Below are 18,710 nucleotides of genomic sequence, written 5' to 3'. Positions count from 1 at the left end.
GTGTACTGGACCGGATTGCATGATGGGTTATGTCGTTTTTGACTGAAAAATACTAAAACAATAGATAAATAAATAATAAAATAAATAAAATAAAAGTCCTGTCAGCTTTAAAGAATTGAAATAATATGGGTAATGAATAATTGGATTCCCCACATTACTCATATCAGAGGCAAAATATCGAAGTCTCTATAAGGTCAAGGATCTCATAAATCAAACATCATTATATACTCTCTATTGTTCTATTATACATGACATACTGTGTGGAAGTGTGGGGAAACACGTATAAGACACACACTTATCCAATATACATTCTGCAAAAAAGAGCAATAAGGATAATAAATAAAGCTACTTCAAGGGAACCATCAAATCCACTTTTTATCAAATTAAATATTCTCAAATTTAAAGTGCAAACAATGTATAAAGCAGCAAATAAATCTTTTCCCCACAACATTCAGAACTTGTTCCAAATAAGACCAAATACTCATGACCTGAGAGGAATCCTTGTGTTCAGCAGGCCAGTAGTAAGGACAAATGTAAAATATCAGAGCATTACAGTCAGAGGAGTTAGTGTGTGGAACACCTGTACAGATGAAATCAAGACAAGTACATCAATACAAAAATTCACATGATTGTTCAAAAATAATAAATTGCATGAATATAAGAAATCTTCCTCTCAGTGACTGAGTTGTCTCATTGTGTCCTCATTTTTTTGTTTTATATAGATCAAGGCCTGAGTAACCCAACCTTAAGTGTTCATTAAGGTGTTTGTCACATAGATATAAAACAAGCTCAGAGATTAAGCGGGTGTTATAGACAGGGTGATTCGTTTATGTAAAAATGTAGTTTGTTGTTGTTCTGGTTTACGTGCTGAAAATGGTTTTTATTTGTGTATGTTCAATGTGTTAGACTTGTACATAGTTAATCATATATGATCAAATAATGTTGAATCCTGGATATGGATTTGTAAGCAATGAAATTTGAAATAAGGGGGTAGGAACAAGAAAAGTGTAAACTTCATCTACTCCTTTTCGAGCATACGCATTCTGTAGACAAAGATATATTCATGAAAACTTGATGATTTTTAAGTTTTGTTTTTTGTTTTTTTCTGTTGTTATTTCAATTATATTTGCATGTTCGAAATAAATTATATCTATATCTATTATATCTATAGATTAGACACGAGTGTATTAAAATTTATGAAAGTCAAACTGATTTTACTTCATGGACCACGCAAATCCCACTTTAATCTTCTATCAGCATAAAGAGGTTTAATTGCATATTTAAGACCTGAGATACATTAAAATAATAAGAAGTATAATTTCTACAGAGCATCTCAATGTTTCTACATGATAAAGAAACTGTACGGAAATAAACGTGTCAAATTTTAGAAAAACTTCTGGAAGGTGTAGCTCAGTGACTCGCCTCTAAAATTGAATGGGGGGGGGGGGGGGGGGGGGTTTAAGTCACTGTGAAAAAGTGAAAAAACAGGAACTTTCCTCTTTCGTGTATTTTTTTAAATCTATTTCCTGATTACTTTGGTGTAACATTAGTAAAAATAAATAAATAAATAAAGCTGTAAAACTTAAACAGTTAAAAGTCCAAAAATGTAATTTTTCCTCCTTCATGTTTTCCAATGCAGCAGGGCCAGAATGGAGCTTTTGCCGGGCCAATTATGGCACCCAGGGCTTATGTTTGACACCCTTGCTTTAAAGATTTCTAAACTGTGTCCAAACCACCATTTATGGGATAGATGTTATGAGAGAAAACACCAAAAAACGAATATAAAGACATGTTTTTACTGTAGTAAGAAACTGACGATATTTCAGAGGTTTTATTGGAGGGGTGCTTTGACCCTTTAAGATACTATACCACAAACAAAATTAATAAATTACACCTGAAATAATAAATAATAATAACAATAATAAGTTAAATATAATATTTCTAATTCAACAAAGCAAAACAATCAAATGTTAAAATTTTTAAAAGCTTTCCTGATCTGTTATACAGTAATGCATATACTATTATATATTGTACATATATTTATTAGTCTTAGATTTAGCCATTCTTAAATTTTGCTTGTTTTATGTTATTGTATTTTTGCACAACTCTGTTGCTTGTGAAGCTCGCACACAAGAATTTCACTCACATGTACTGCACCAGTGTACCTGCACATGTGATGTGACAATAAAAGTGATTTGATTTATTCAGCTGTTGACACACAGTCTTGTGTCATCCTCAGTCTCCTACACTCATTTAAATCCTAAAATTACTTCTGCTCATTGCCAGGTTAACTACGGGGCCACAGGAAAGGAAAAAAAGATGTCGCTGGGCCAACTGGGAACCAACCAGGATGCAGAAATGTATCTGGCAACAGTTTGGTAATTTAAAAAAAGTTTTGTTCACTGAACAAACTGTAATTAAAGACAATTGTAAGTTGTAACCTTAGTGGAATAAGCTGAGGGTTATACCACAAGACACAGGACAAAGGACCAGGGAGAGTTGACACAATGGTGCATTCAGGCTCACCTGAATACTGCTTTGTTTCGGCATCCTGAATGCATCATGCCACAAAGCATAAGCTCAACAGCAACGCACTGATTGCTGATCAATACTGTATCCCCACTGTGCTTCATTGTACCTTTAAGAATATTGAAAATCATTAAGCATCTGATCCATAAATCTGAATATTGATTTATTTGTCATATATTCATACAGTCACCCATCAGCTGTGCTTTACTGTGTATCTTATTCTTTGCAGGATTTAGATAAAGCTTCCTCTTTAAGAAGCTTTACAAAAGTCCCTCCTCGTGTGCACTCAGTGGCCTCTGTTGCCCGTGGGTAGAGCTGTATTTGGGAAGAGAGCCATTCAGATAAATCCATTTTCCAGCTCACTGCCTTTTTACGGAGTCTGGATCATGGATGAAAAAGTGTTACTGCTGTTGGAAAACAGCTGTACAGGCTGATTTTACACTGACTTTCATCTGGAGAGAGACTGCGGGAAGCATCGGGTTTTGGTGTCTGCTGTAGAGTGTCAGGGAAGTGGCTGCAAAAGGGTTTGTGATTTTCCTCCTGATCAGTGCTGGTTGTCATTTTTTTTTTTTTTTTCTTTTTTTTCTTTTTGGCCTGTCCCGTTTGGCTCTTTTGCATCAGAATTGTTGTCTAAAGGCAAAGAAAGATGCCCAACGGATTTACTTTACCAAACTGACCATCCCAGCCTTGCCGTAATGGTCCATTTGATTCACCTTTTATTGTTTATTTTATTTTCACTTACTGAATACGGGACAGACTTGACTGGGGGAAAGAAGGGGAGAAAGAAAGAGGGAAAGAGAAACAGCTGAGAAGAGGGACGGGGGAGAAGGGCAAAAGACAAAAACCAACAGAACGGGCAGAGAAAAAAAAATGCATATATCAATCACCTGGGTCACCTGCTGAGAAAGAAAAAAGAAAACAAGCAGAAGAGAACAAGAGTAATAGAATAAACAACATCACAATGATATATGGGAATATGACAGTAAATACTAAATGTTAAACATTATTGTGCAGCACATAAGATCAACAGAACACAGTGTGCTTTGAGGTAGGAGCCAAAAAGGGTGTAGTTTGTGGGTGTGATCACCCGTGTGTACACCTGTGAGCATGGACGCGCTTATTTTTTGTTTTTTAAAATGTTCCTTCATGTAATAATCTGCTAGAGGGTGTGGGGGGGCCACAGCCCCGTCCTCCAGGGCGTGAAGCAGGTAATGAGGAGATCAAAACTCCAGAAATCCAGAGGCCCCCAGAACACAAGAGACCAAGGAAGACCAACAGAGGGGCAGCCGCGCCACTGTCCCGGAAAGAGCTGAGGAGAGTCCCAGATGAGGGCTCACTCAGCAGCCGCGGAGCAGAAGTTGCAGTGACGCGCCCGTGAGCTCCGCCGGCAGCCAGCTGCGCCTGAGTGACCGAGCCCCAGGCCGAGAGGCCGGGGGCACCCCACCTCCGAAGTGGCCCGAGCGAGCCCCAGGCTCCAGGCCCCGATAAGCGGCCGCCAAGGAGTGAGCCGGTGTGTACCTGGACGCCCATCCCCGGACACAAAGAACCACCAACGCACCGATGTCTGAGGGGGTCCACCACTGGCAGGGGAAGTGGTGGTAGGGGGAGATAGGCCTCCAAACCTTGGAGGGCCTGAGATGTCCCCCAGAGAGGTGGCGCCTGACACCCAACCTGACATATAGACACAGACATACAGGCACACACAGATACAAACATCCATTCCCACCCTCATGCTCTCATATGCACTTACTCCACACTCAACCAACGTGGAGACAGACATAAAGAGACGCTGTACACACGATCACACTCCCCAAGCGTACTCTACAAACCGGGTCTAGGTGCCCCCGCCCCTGGAGGGGGGAACTGCGCCCAGACCCAGGTGGTGTTTCCCTTTTCCCTGCGGTGGGGGGAGGCAGACCGCCCCGACTCCGCAGCAGCAGGAAGGCTCCACACTCCAGACCGCAGTCGGACGGCCAACTCCTCCTCCTAGTCCTAGCCCCCCCCCGCTCCAGCAGGCCGCAGAGAACGGGGGTGAGAGAAGACTCCAAACCTCCCTCCACCCGCTCATTGTAGTGTTGATGCATGTGTGTTCTAAGGTGCATTTAAAACCCAGGAGGGCATGGAGCTACCTGCCAGAGAGCAGCAGGTAAGCGCATGGTCCCTCCTGCTAGCCCTCAATGTCTACGTGTATTTAAAATTGAGAGGTGGGCAACGATGCCAGGGGTGGGGTGTACACCCTGATGGTACTTTGGACTCCGTGTATTGTGCCCACCCCCAAGATCCTATATGTATGTGTAATGAGAGTGTGAGTAATGTGAATGTCTAAGTTGTGGGATAAAATTGAGGCAGAGGCAGGCAGAAGGGGACAGGGGGGGGGGGGGGGGGGGGGGTAGCCTCCTCTGCACCCTGGTGACATACCCCTACTCCAAGGCCCTGCATGTGTGGGTGGTTGTGGTGGAGCGGGAAGAGGGAGGCAGCTGGAGATGGGGAGGGAAGGAAGGGAGGGGCAAGTGACCCCTCCCTGGGGCCAGCTCCCCCGCTGACCCCAGTAGGCACCCCCATACTCCGCGACCCGCCAGGGAAAGGGGGCCCAGGCCCATCCAGACCGGGCCCAGTGCAGCAGCGCCGCCCGGCCCCACAGAGCCCGGGACAGTCCACCCAACCCCACCACAGAGAAAACTGCACCCACCCCACCATCCACTCATCTTCCAGACTACATAAGACAATAAACACCCAGGCTGAGATCTTCCTCCACCTCTCCTGTATCTCCCCCTCCTGCAGAGGGAGCTCCTGAGGAGAGGAGACCTCCTGCAAGATGTGACAATCTCCCCCACCAGTTGAAGAGCCCCCCAGGTGGCTCGACGCACCGGTGGCACCCTGCTCCAGGGCTGGGCCCCCATGCACCCACCCGCCCACAACCCCGGCAACACACCAACCAGGACCCAAGCCCCCGAGGCCCGGTCCGGGTCCCAGCCCAGAGACGGAGCGCCCCCAGAACCTCACGCCCATCCCGGACCCACCCAGGGGCAGCCAGGCTACCAGGTCAGTAACCCACGTCCGTCAGCACAGACCCTCCCCTAGCCCCGCTGCACGCAGCCGCGAGGAAACAGTCACCTGAGAGCCAACAGAGCCCCTAACCGGACATGACCGCTACCCCGGGTTGAGCCCCCCAAGGAAGATGCCTCCGGGGAACCCCCCGACGCCCTAAGCCTGTCCCTACCCCCACACCAATCACAACAGTGAAGGCGGGACCAAACTATGACCCCCCACCCCCACTAGGTGATGGAGCCGATCAAAGGAGCCCAGAGCAATTGATCTGATGTGGTGGCAGAGGGTGTATCAAGACTAATGTAATCTAATAGATAATTTCTATATTGGTTAGAATTAAGATTATTTTTATTTTTCCAGTTCATGAGGACTGTTTTCTTGGCTATGCATAGGGCAGTGAAAACCATATGGGCGATATTCTTTTCTGAAGTGACATTATCTAAGCTGCCCAACAAACACACTAAGGGGGAAGTTGGAATGTTACATTTCAGACACTTCGATAAGTCTTCACATATCTCGCGCCAAAACTTCTGAACTGGTGGACAGAACCAAAGAGCGTGGATATAATTGTCCGGTGAATTGGTTTGGCAGTGTGAGCAGTTGTTGGTAGACAAAAAGCCCATCTTGAACATCCGATGACCTGTATAGTGCACTCTATGTAATATTTTGTATTGAATTAATTGAAGACTGGGATTTCTAATTAGATGAAAGGTTTTTAAGCAAATCTGAGACCAGAAGTTTAGGTCTAAGTTAACTGATAAATCCGCTTCCCATTTTGCAATAGGAAGTGATATTGATTCATCTGTTTTAGAAAGCATTCTGTATATTTTGGATAGTAATTTGGGGGGTTTAAGAGTAAGAAATTGAACCACACTTGGTGGTGTTTGTAGTTCAACTTGACCCGGTTTAAATTTCTTTTTTACTATGGATTTAATTTGTTGATATTCTAAAAATCTTTTCTTGTTGATCCCATATTGTGTAACTAGTCCGTCAAATGAAATAAATTCTGTTCCTTCTAGTATATGTTCTAAATATTTGATTCCTTTATCACTCCAATCTGAAAAGTTTATCATATTATTGTTTTTAATATGTCAGGGTTGTTCCAGATAGGTGTACGTTTGCATGGGATTAATGAAGACGCCGTCAATTTTAGAAACTCCCACCATGCTGTCAGAGAAGAGCTGATGTTGATGCTTTTAAAGCATTCATGTCGTTGGATGTTTGAGCTGATAAATGGTAGGTCTGAGATCTCTAGATTATTGCAGAGTGCTTGTTCTACATCTAGCCAAGGTTCATCTAAGAGGGTGTGTTTTAGCCATCCTGAGATAAACTGAAGCCTGTTGGCTAAGAAGTAGTGCTGAAAGTTAGGCAGTTCTAGTCCTCCTTTATCCTTGGTCTTTTGTAGTGTTTTTAAGCTTATACGCGGGGGTTTATTTTTCCAAAGGAATTTGGACATACATGAATCTAGAGATCTGAACCAATCTTGTGGCGGTTTAGTTGGGATCATTGAGAATAAATAATTTATTTTTGGTAAGACCGTCATTTTTATAGCGGCAACCCTTCCCATGAGTGATATGGGTAGACATTTCCATATAGCCAGATCATCTTCTACCTTCTTTAAAAGTGGGATATGGTTTAATTTAGTTAGATCTGCAAGCTTGGGAGATACATTAATACCTAAATATTTTATATTTCCCGATTGCAGTGGTGTAGAAGAGGAATTATGGAGGGAGCAATTAATCAGTAGAACTGTAGATTTTGACCAGTTAATTGAGTAATCTGATATTCTTGCAAAAGAGTTTATCAATTCAATCACCCCAGAGATATTGGTTTGTGAATTTTGGAGAAAGAGTAACACATCATCCGCATAAAGGCTGATTTTATGTTCCACGTTCTTGCATTTTATGCCCTTAATTACTGAATTCTGTCTAATTGCTGCTGCTAGTGGTTCAATAAAAATTGCAAACAGTGAAGGGGAGAGTGGGCATCCCTGCCTGGTGCCCCTCAAGAGACAGAAGCTGGAGGATGTCTGGTCATTTGTTCTAACACAAGCTGTTGGGGAATTATATAATATTTTTAACCAGTTTATGAAAGAGGATCCAAAACCAAATTTGTGTAAAGTTGCAAATAGAAATTTCCAGTTAACTCTGTCGAATGCTTTTTCTGCGTCTAAAGAGAATATTGTAGTTTCTAGGTTTTTACTGTATGAGTAGTCTATCAAATTAAGTAATCTACGTGTATTTGTTGATGAGTGCCTACCTTTTATGAAACCAGTTTGGTCAGGATGAATTAAGAGGGGGGTTATTTTCTCCAGTCTCTTTGAGAGAGCTTTGCAGATTATTTTAAGGTCTACGTTTATAAGGGATATTGGACGATAGCTTGAGGGATATACAGGGTCTTTGCCTGGTTTTAGCAGGAGATTAATGTTTGCAGAATTCATATTTGATGGAAGTCTGCCCTTTTCTTTAATTTCCAACAACGTTCTGTCGAAAACTGGTGCTAGAATCGACCAGAATTCTTTGTAGAATTCTGCAGGAAAGCCGTCTGGACCTGGAGCCTTATTATTGGGCATACTTATCAGGGCTTCCTGGAGCTCACCTGGTGTCAGTGGTGAATCCAGTGCCATTGCTTGAGTGTCCAATAATTTTGGAAGAGTTATGTTGTCCAAAAACTGATCAATTTCTTTTTTAGATGGGTTTATTTGTGGTGAATACAACGTTTTATAGAAATCCCTGAAAATGTTGTTTATTTGTATCGGTTCATATAATGTGTTCCCAGATGAATCTTGAACAGCACATATAGTTGTTTTTTCTTTATTTATTTTTAGCTGGTTGTCATTTTTAAATAATGTCATAACTAAGTACATTTTGGAAATATCTGGGTAGTGATTGGCTGAACTGACAAACTGATTATTGTCTCATTATCTTCTTTCAGAGTTACACTAGTTTTCCTTTTTTTTAAAAGCATTTTGCTGTTCACTGACTTCATCAAAATAATGCCTTCTTTGATTAATTGTGCTGACAGACCCTTAAACCTAATTTCACTGAAGTCACTGTTTATTTTCATAATAGTTTCCAATTTTAGATATCGTTTAATGCTACTTAAGTGTTAAATGACATTTTAGGTGAACACTCTCCTTAGCCAAAAAAGAGCAGCGGCGTCAGATCTGTATGTGTAAGTGCAATGTGTGTGTGTGTGTGGATGGGGGGGGGGGGGGGGGGGGGGGGGTATTTCCAGTAATCAGTGCTTTGATGAGCAGGAGGGTTGTGATGAAGGCCATAGCTCTAAGGAAGCAATTGTTTTTCAGTCTGTGCGTGTGGGCCTTGATTGTTCTGAGCCGTCTGCCAGATTGCTGTGATTCAATCAAGGGGTGGCCAATGTAACACAGTTGGAAAGAGCACGCTCTTCATGGTTTTTATTGCAAAAAATAAGTAAATAAATGTACCAGCAATATCTGTGTGAACCGAGCCAGCTTCAGCTTTCTAACCAGGTTCTGATTGTGAGACGTCATCCCTGCTGTTGTAGTGATGTCAACCAGCTTACGGATAAAACGGTTCAGAAAGCAGGAATGTAGGAGTCGTGGTTTCAGGATCAGAGTGGAAGTTTCAGCTCTGAGGAAATCATGATCCCAGTAAACAAGGACAAAACACCTAAGGAGTCCTGAGGTCCCTTCTCAGGCGCAGGATGAGGTGGGGGAAGATCTCATCTCTTTACTGGGGTTTCACCCTTAATCCCGGTGATGATAAAGATCCACGCCTTTTTTCACACCTTGGCTCATGTGATGACTCACATGATTAATAGGGTTAGTGACCCTCGGAACTATGGGAACAATCCCTACTAGGAGTTAAATACCTGGGACTCTCCACCATTTGGTTTTAGAACTGAAGAAACCTCTTGGATGAAGTCCATTTGACTTCCTTTTTTCAACCACTCAAAGAAGCCCTGACCTGGACAGCCACAACCTGCGCGGACACACTGGGAACATGTATGTAGCTTTCTGTCTCTTTAAGAATGTTAAATAGAAAATATAGTCCCAGGGCGCTACATTTATGTAGATTGTGTATGTAAGGAGAAAATAATTTTTTAACATCTTTCTGAGAGAGGAGCTGGTTAAGACTGAGTCAGCTGACTAAATGGTTCTTATCTACTCAGCTTGCGCACTTTATACAACCCCTTTCACTCATTTATACAACATAAGTTCTTTCTGTCTAACCTTCACACACATTCATATTTCAGTGAACACATCAGAGAGCAACTAGTACATCCCTCAGTATTAGCCCTGTGATGGAAGGGAAGGGGTGTGTGTGTGTGTGTGTGTGTGTGTGTGTGTGTGTGTGTGTGTGTGTGTGTGTGTGTGTGTGTGTGTTGGTGGGGGGGGGGGGGGGGGGGGTTGTACCTGTAAGAGGTGGATTCGCCTGTGAATCTGCTATTTTTGTTAGCAAACACGGTGTTAACGGGGCCTCACTCGCTGTGATGAAGTGATTCACAAAAATCACTGCGCTGATCCTCAGCAGCCACCCTCCACCACCTCCACCACCACAGCACGGCAGCAGCAGCTTCGACACGTTTGGCCGGCTGCTTCAGCACCTCGGAGAGCGATAGGCTGAACGACTTCAGCGGCGGCAGCAGCATCCAGGCAGCAGCCAATGAGAGAGCGCCGTTTCTCTCGCACATCCAACCCGAATAAGTGCTGATGCCCGCATCTCTCTCTCTCTCCCTGTCTCGCTCGCTCTTTGCTTTGCTGCTTTACTGAGGGAATAAGCTGCCGTCTATTTTTGGACTTTATCGTGGCCATGTTTTTCTGTCCCCCTCTCTCTCTGTCGCCGCTTTTTTGTGTTAATGTAGGTTTTTAGACCAGCGGGCCGGCGTGCTGTTTGATTCATGTCTGGGCGAGTTGTGAGCATCAAACAGCCTCCACCGTGTAGTTTTTTGGGCTTCTCAATGGAAGACATCTCTCCACTCGCTGCGAGCGAAGGAGTGCGGCACATATTCGCTTTGCGTGTGTATTCCCGCAGAGGAGCGAGAGACTCTTTCTGAATGAGGCTCTGAAGGGAAGGGGCGCGGGCAGCAGACCTGTCGGTGTTCGAGCGAGACCCGTTTGGCTGGACGAGCTCGTGCCGGCGGTTGTGGATTCCGTGGGCGGAAAGCCTTTTCACATTTTGATCTTACCCAGCAGCGAGGGTACGGGGGAGGTCAAGGTGGGATACATGGATTTCACAAGAAGAGAAGATTAATTAGAAGGTAGGAAACATGTTTTTCCCTGTAACACCAGCCTTGTGAGGTGATGAAATATTAAAGACGCTCAAATAATTCTCAGATAAACGCAGGATCAGTCAGTACACAGCCACCTGCTCAAAAAGAGAGAAAAAAGCATTTTCTCCTAATGTTCAGGGCTGCCTCTCGGTGTGTGCTTCTGATGCTGCCTGGTGTTGGTGGTGTTCGGGGGGGGGGGGGGGGGGGGGGTGTTCAAGGCTTCCATTTTGAAGCTAAGATGGATGCTTGCGCACATTTCTTTTCCCTGCCTCCGTGGCCTTATCTCGGTTCTTATATAATGCTGGTGAACACTGGTAGGCCCATGCTGGGGCTACCAGTGCCGTCTATATGCAGCTTTATGTGGGGAGGTGCGCCATTTATACATGACTGCTGTGATGGAATGCCAGCTATTTGTGTGGCTGCACGATTTATTATGAAGTTTCTGCACAGACACCTAATGCAGTTGGCTGACTCTTTCTCTCGTTGGTATATTGCTGTAACCATAAGCTCTGGGGTGCTTTTCTTCACTTAATGAACATACAGTACCAACAGCTCAATGTGGACCTTGGAAGCAGAGATTTGCGCAGTAAAAAAAAAAAACCCACTCCCACCACCTAACCTAAACTCATCTTATTGACGTGTTCTGAAAGGGGAAGCTGGTCTTGTGACCTGCTTTCATCTGCATTTGCAGGCTCTTCCTCCAGGCAGGAGCTTCTTCAGTTGTCATTGTTACAAGTGGACAGCAGATTCACTGTGTAAATATCTATCTGGCCGGTTACAGGTTGTTTCTCATGGTCTAGCAGATAAGAATCCAGGTTTTTCACCAATGATCACCAATGATATATGTGTGATTTGTAAACATTGATATGATTGATATTTATTGTATGTTACTGCAGCTAGCAGGCAGCTAGCAGTGTTGCATCACAACAAAATTTTCCTGTAGCTTGAAAACCATGTTTGTCCACTGGGTTTTCTCCAGGAGCTTGGATTTCTTCCTCCATCAAAAGAAAACAAAAAGTGTCTGAATGCTGTTTGCAAAAGAGATACTGAAATGTCATGAATTTGACTTCCTCGTTAAAAGAAAATTTAGCCAAGCTGAGGGCCTTGGAGGAATAACTAGCAAGAAGACCTTGAGAACTGTTGTTTGGGCCATTTTCATCTGACTTGCTTTTGCTTTCACAAAGTAGGAACCAGAGTGTCCTTTCTGGTTTCGAAAACTAACCTCACTTTCTAAAATCATATTCAAGGTCTTTGTTACTTGGAAACCCAAGAGGAACAAATAGAAAGTATATCTTGATAGGTTTTCCCAAACATTTTCCCATGTTTTCCCGTTTTCCCTCACTAAAACAAATAGAATGTTTCTGATCTTAAAGATATCAAAATATCTTTGGACTCTCAACCAAATTTGTCACTTTTTATGGTTAAAAGAAGGTAAGGGGTCATTTCTAGACTAGTGTGAAGACCTCAAGCACCAAAGTGTGTGCGGTCCTTTTTGGACTTAAATAGCCTTTCAACCACATTTCATGGTTGACTGGAGCCGACAGTAGTCAAACTCAATGGGCCTCAATGGTTACTTTCTTTACTCTTTTTTCAAAAGGAGAAGTAAAAACTCTCCTTAGTCCTGTGCGAGAAAACTGTGAAAAGTCTTATCTGAAAGTCCAGCAGCCATTTGGGGTGTTTCATCTGGATACCTTGTCATGGCTGTAGGCTTCAGTTCATTCTGCTCTTGGAAAACTAGTTTGTGTATAACCCAACCCATTTAACTCAGGGTCCACTTACAGATGTTTTGGGGAGATTTTAACAATGTTTCTTGGTTTTCCTCATTCTCTCCTCACCAAAACAAGCCAAAGCTCAGACGTGAGGATTGTAGCATTTGAAATAGTAAAAAGAAAACTTAACTCATACTACAATTACTACGAGCCTTTCTTTCATCCCAGGATCTTTTTCAGAGACTGTAGCTCATTTTTCATGTTTGACAAGGCTAACAGCAGCAACCTCATGAAATTATCTAACTGGATGGTTGAATTCATAGTGAGGAAAGTCTCTTAGCAGAGGAAGGCGATAGACTGAACGCTCTAGGGGAAAGTTCACCATCCCAACGATAAATATTCTCTTTTGAGTCAGTGTCTTATGTCACTTCTGGTCTTGCAAACAGGCAAAAAATATTCATCATTCGTGTTCAATATTCATCAGCGAGTGGAGTGTTAAGTTGTCATGGTTGTGCAAAACTTTAGCGTCTAGGTCTATTCTTTGCTTTGATAAACCACTCCACATCTACATCTCATTCTCTACTGAGAGAAGACTGATGAAACTTCATCAGTTGAAATGAAATCGAACTAATATTGCTGCTTTTTTTTCTGTTGTTTGTTTGTTCACAGGTTCAAACTCCTCCAGAAGTGAGACGCTGACCCTTTCCAAGCTTTTTGTCTAGACTAGTCAAAGAGCTTTCCCCCACTACTTTCCACTGTACCCTGTTTCTGCTGCTAACTCTAACCAGACATCATGGGTACAGTGTTATCGCTGTCTCCTAGCTACCGCAAGGCAGCCTTGTTTGAGGATGGGCCGGCCACGGTGGGCCACTACACCGCCGTCCAGAACAGCAAGAATGCCAAGGATGCCGCTGCTGCAGCAGCAAAGTCCCTAAAACGTCCCTCAATCATCAGTGTGCTCCCATGGAAACGTATAGTGGCTGTATCAGCGAAGAGGAAGGGGTCCAAGAAATTACAGTCAGACAGCGGGGATGGGGGGAAAGGAAGCTCTCCGGATGGTCATGCAGCCGCCACCACCAACTCAGCCTCCAATAGCCTGAAGCTCAAGAAGTCTCAGTCCTGTGCTAACCTCTCATCCTATTCATCCAGCCAGGACCCAGCAGCCACCACTACCACTACCTCCTCCCACCTGCCTGCCTCCAAAACCTTGGCTAACGTAGCTACTGTCGTTGCCAAAAAGAATTCCCTCACAGGTTCTGGGATCCAGCCTTCCACTGCAGCTGGAACGCCAAAACGAGTCATTGTTCAGGTAACCTTCACTCTATAGCAAAAGGAAAACTAAAAACTCACGCATGCATAATTTGATCAAGTCTTCTCTCCTTCCCTCCTAAACACAGGCATCCACGAGTGAACTTATGCGCAGCCTGGGCGAGTTCCTGTGCCGTCGGTGTTACAGATTAAAGCGTCTATCCCCGACAGATCCAGTGCTTTGGCTGCGCAGTGTGGACCGCTCCCTCCTTCTTCAGGGCTGGCAGGATCAGGGCTTCATTACTCCAGCCAACGTGGTCTTCCTCTACATGCTGTGCCGCGACGTGGTCTCAGCTGAGGTGGCCTCGGAGCGCGAGCTGCAGGCCTCACTGCTTACCTGCCTCTACCTGTCCTACTCCTACATGGGCAACGAGATCTCCTACCCACTGAAGCCCTTCTTGGTGGAAGCAGAGAAAGAAGCCTTCTGGGACCGCTGCCTGGACATCATCAACCGCATGAGTGGCAAGATGCTCCAGATCAACACCGACCCACACTTCTTTACCCAGGTGTTTGCTGATCTGAAAAATGAGAGCAAGAAAGAGGAAGAGAAGACCAAGCTCCTCATAGGCCTTGACCGATAAGAGGGCGCCGGGAGTGGGGGGGTGGGGGTGGAAGGATAGACAGTGAATATGTTAAGGACAGGAAGACTAATGTAATCCAGTGTAATGTTACCTTTGAGCTGTAATGTTGTCTGGCGTCTCTACTGGTGATGATTAACCAACTTTTCAAATGTAGAAGATAGAGCTCGTTGTATGAAACAGTGTTGATGATAAATTTACCCGAAGGCTGCAGTTAAACAACAAAGTAGATAAAATCAGGGTTGCTGAGGTGTTTCTCAAACCGCCAGTCATGTTGACTGGATCTGATTAGATTCCCAAGATTAACAGGCTACTTGTTGGCATTCAGCATCCAGGTCCCTGAGCTCAGGGTAACAAGTTTTAAAGCTGAGATAAAATTGTTGAGATAAGATAAGAGGAGATAAGATAAAACTTTATTAATCCCTCGGGTGGGTTCCTCTGGGAAATTCGGTGATTCCCAGTAACAATATATCTGACAATGAAGAAAAGGAAAGTCATATTTCATCAAAAGCATGACTAGCAGAGATCATGATGTGACATTAACAGCATGATAGAGAGAGCAAGAGATCCATTGTACTTACCTTTTACCTTGGGTGTAAAGAAATTTGTCAGTCTGGCCTTTATGTTAAGAAATAAAGTCCTGACTAAGTTTTATTGTGAAAGTTAATAGAAACATAAATGGGTTTAGAGACGCCAGACAACACAGATTTAGTTACTGAGGCTGGATATATAAATATATATATATACTGTATATGTATACAGTATATATTTAGCATTGAGGCATTTTTATCTATAGAGAATTGAACCATTGCATGAGGTCACTTCATATGTCCTTGCACATGACCACTTGCTTATTGCCAACTCCGCTTTACCTTATTCCTAAAGTCCTTCCCAAGCTTTATTGCACTCATCAAAAGTGGTTCTGCAAGGTCCATTCACATAACATAAAGAGTATTAACTTGCATAGCGTGGATGAGATCAAGTCAACCAGATTGTTTAATTGGCACTCCTATTTATTGTACTGAAGTGGATTCATGCATCCGCATATTATATAAAGTACTGTAGTTTTAAAGGAACATTTGGGTTTATCCAGTCAAATATTCTGGGAATTAGGAGACCATTTGTCTATTTTTAAGAGGATGACATGCTAAACCTTTTGGCACAGATGAATAATTATTAAACAAGCCCTTGTGTAAGCTGTTTACAAATACGTGGGAAAATGCAATACTGACCCCTCCAGGGCACATTTTACACAGGGAATGAGCTCATTTATTTCTCTTACCCTGCACTTTCTCCTGCAGTCCATATTGGTGCTGACGAAAGAAAGAAAGAAAGAAAGAAAGAAAGAAAGAAAGAAAGAAAGAAAGAATACTTTTAAACGACTACACTCGTGTTGGGTGCATCACACTGTGTGAATGACTGGTGGTGATGGGTCATGGAGGATATGTTCTTATAGCAGATCATGTGATCGCTTTTCTCGGCCAGTGACTACACACATTAGTAATCAAAAGTAAATGTGAGTATGCTCCAGCTGTGGAAGTGCAGAGCCAGACACAACAATTGTAGATGTGACTTTTCTTCCACAACAACACTTTGATGTTGCCGTCACCACTTGGTACCAGAGACCTCGGCTGCTGTTTGAAGTCCCAACACCCACCCCTCTTTCTTCTGCTCATGGCCCTCCACAGCAACATGGACAAAATAAATCAACACAGATTCTCTCTCTCTCATTTCGATCGCTCCGGTCTGGTCTGAACCGGTCGTGTCCTGTCTGGTGCAGTTCAGTCCAGTTGTCCCATATTTAGAGACTCTCTGGTCCACTGACCTGATGGCTTACTTATTCACGGAGTTGTTTGACATGCATGTGTGCTTCTATAGGTTTCCTAGCATGCTGCTTTGTGTTGGGCACGCCATGCCTCATGTTACGAAAGAGACTGAGCAGTTGCTATGCTGAACTGCTGAAAGCTAGACTGAGCGATGTGACATCCAGGCACAAGGACGATCCAATGAGGACAATATGTGAAAGGTTAGAAGTGGACATGCCATTACTATAAATCCATCAGTCAAGGCAAGGTCAAACACTTGCCCTTAAAACAGGTTTTTGGTATTCATGTACACAGAGGACTAAAAGAGCCCACCGAGATTAGCCTCTATGTCTCTTTGGTCACTTATTTGGTATGTCCAAAGAGAAATCTGAGAACTAATGAACTGTAAAAGCAAAATGTTTTACATTTTGGATCAAACGTAAATGCGATCTTAGTAAGAATTGATTTAGAAGGTAATTTCATCTCGTTTCTGCAACTATACCTGTTGAGCATGTTGCTAAAATGCATTTCATCCCTAATCCTACCCCTATGTGGCTCTACAGCAACCTATTGTACATTAACCATCTGAGATCTAAGCCCCAAACCCTAAGTTTTGTAGACAAGAAAAACAGGGGTTTTTTTGACAAACGTCAACACATTTTGATGTGTCGGTTAGAACCAATATGTTCTTTGTCCCCTTATTGCTAGAAAAAATGAACAAATATTACATATTCTGATAGTATAGGGTGATTACTTAGGCCTCAGAGGGTAAAGAGTACAATAGTTCTGACTTTTGGTAAGCAGCCATGTTTTCAGGCTGAAAACTTATAAAAGGCAGAATAAAATCTCCAGACTTCCTGTCTAAAAATGCGTGATCAAACAATTTCCATAATGTGCTTAAATCTGGTGCTTTTTTCTTCCTAAATCACCTAAAGTCCACCTTTAAAGACCCCACATCTTCAGATTGTATGGGTCTTTCTTGTTAGAAGCTTCAAGCCCAAAACTGAATTTTATGAAGAAGCTCAAAGGAATTATGATTCGGTTTTGGAAAGCTCCTCCAGAATCACAAGAGAGATTATAGAAGAGTTTTCAGTCTGTGTCACCAATAAATTTATGGAAAACTTTGATGGTCCATTACAGGACCATTGTAAGGGTAGTCCTTCAAAACATTATGATGGATAAATGGATATACTGATCCTATACATGTCCCCCTGAGGTGAGAGTGTTATCCTTGATGATGTCATATCTCTAAGTCTAACAACGGCCAATAAGATGTTTTCAGTTTTTGAAAACCTGCGCCCTGTTGGCAGGGCGGAGGTCTTGTGCCATATCATTCTAAGACTCATTATTTCATACAAAAAGAAAAAGAAAACAAAAAAACATGAGCCAAGAAAGACTATAACGTTGTCATGAGTAAGCTTTTCATAATGTTGCTGCATTGTACATCCGACATGTAGACCAGAAGAAAAAGACTTTCTTTACATGGTAAGGAATACATGCCAAAATGGAAAGCTTGTAAATTCAATATACAGAGAAGTTGTGTGTGTCACTTTGCAAAATGTATGCCAAAATTGGAGTCATCCAACACTGGAGCGTTCAACATTCAGTTTAATTTGTGTATAATAATATTTGGCCTTCCCTTGTAATATGAAAAAAACAAAACAAACACAGAAATGAAGACTTTACTTTTAAAAATGAGGAAATGGATTTTTAATCAAACAGAATGTCATGCCTCTTTCCAGACTCGTGTCTTCACAAAGCAGGAGATGTTTCATGTTCAGATGATTACCAACTGGGCTGCAGCGCTTTCATGCTCTGAAGAAAAACATGTAGCCTTGTTCCAGAGTCAGACCTCATGAGACAAATATGCACTCTATGAATCCATGGCAAACATGCTTGTTTACATGTCCTTCCTCCTAGCTGTTTCTGATGGGTTGAATAGTAGACAAGTAGCATATTCCTCAAAGGCATTCACAAGATGACTGTTGAATAATCCTGTTTGTAATTTGTTGTACTTGACGATCCAGAAGGATCTCTCTCTGCAGGCAAAAGGATAAAAGAAAGGTCAAATGGTTACAAATCATCAACTCCATAACAAGATGTATGTGAACTGTAATAAGTTAATGTTATACAAGAATTTGCAATTTTTATTCATGTCAGTACTTTCAGTATCTAACAGATTTAATAGAAGAATGACACAGTTTTCCAATTAAAGGGTAAAGGTTTGCTTAGCCCCACAACACAGGCCAGGCCTTTAGTTGTCTAATCTTACAGTGATAAGGGCAGCAGGTGTGGTGGCAAATCTTAGATTGTAATTGATCCAAAAGTAAATAATTAATTCATTACTTAAAAGAATTCCATTAAACAAATTTCTCATTTCTAGCTAACAACGGTTACTGGCTTAAAGAACAACAGTCAAAGGCTAACTAACTTGATGGCTATTTGACATAAACATTAGCTAAAATATTCTCTAAATTATT

The 18,710-nt window shown here is 42.7% G+C and overlaps 1 protein-coding gene across 1 annotated transcript; it reads left to right on the top strand.

Moving 5' to 3' along the window:
* The first annotated feature begins 10,286 nt into the window (after nt 1–10,286).
* On the top strand, nt 10,287–15,794 carry LOC101477257 (cyclin-dependent kinase 5 activator 1). The gene is made up of 3 exons (XM_004570304.3): nt 10,287–10,818; nt 13,209–13,848; nt 13,937–15,794. Exons 2-3 carry the CDS (start codon nt 13,333–13,335, stop codon nt 14,426–14,428), a joined length of 1,008 nt encoding a protein of 335 aa, XP_004570361.1. The 5' UTR covers nt 10,287–10,818; nt 13,209–13,332; the 3' UTR covers nt 14,429–15,794.
* The last annotated feature ends 2,916 nt before the right edge of the window (nt 15,795–18,710 follow it).

This window comes from Maylandia zebra, linkage group LG4, assembly GCF_041146795.1.
Source record: "Maylandia zebra isolate NMK-2024a linkage group LG4, Mzebra_GT3a, whole genome shotgun sequence".
Classification (NCBI taxonomy): Eukaryota; Metazoa; Chordata; class Actinopteri; order Cichliformes; family Cichlidae; genus Maylandia; species Maylandia zebra.
Note: the sequence above shows the minus strand (reverse complement) of the source record. Positions and strands in the feature narration are given on the sequence as shown.

Coding starts and splice junctions, on each gene's coding strand:
- LOC101477257 (XM_004570304.3), top strand. CDS start 13,333: ATGGGTACAGTGTTATCGCTGTCTCCTAGCTACCGCAAGGCAGCCTTG. Junction 13,849..13,936: donor CAAAACGAGTCATTGTTCAG/GTAACCTTCACT, acceptor TCCTAAACACAG/GCATCCACGAGTGAACTTAT.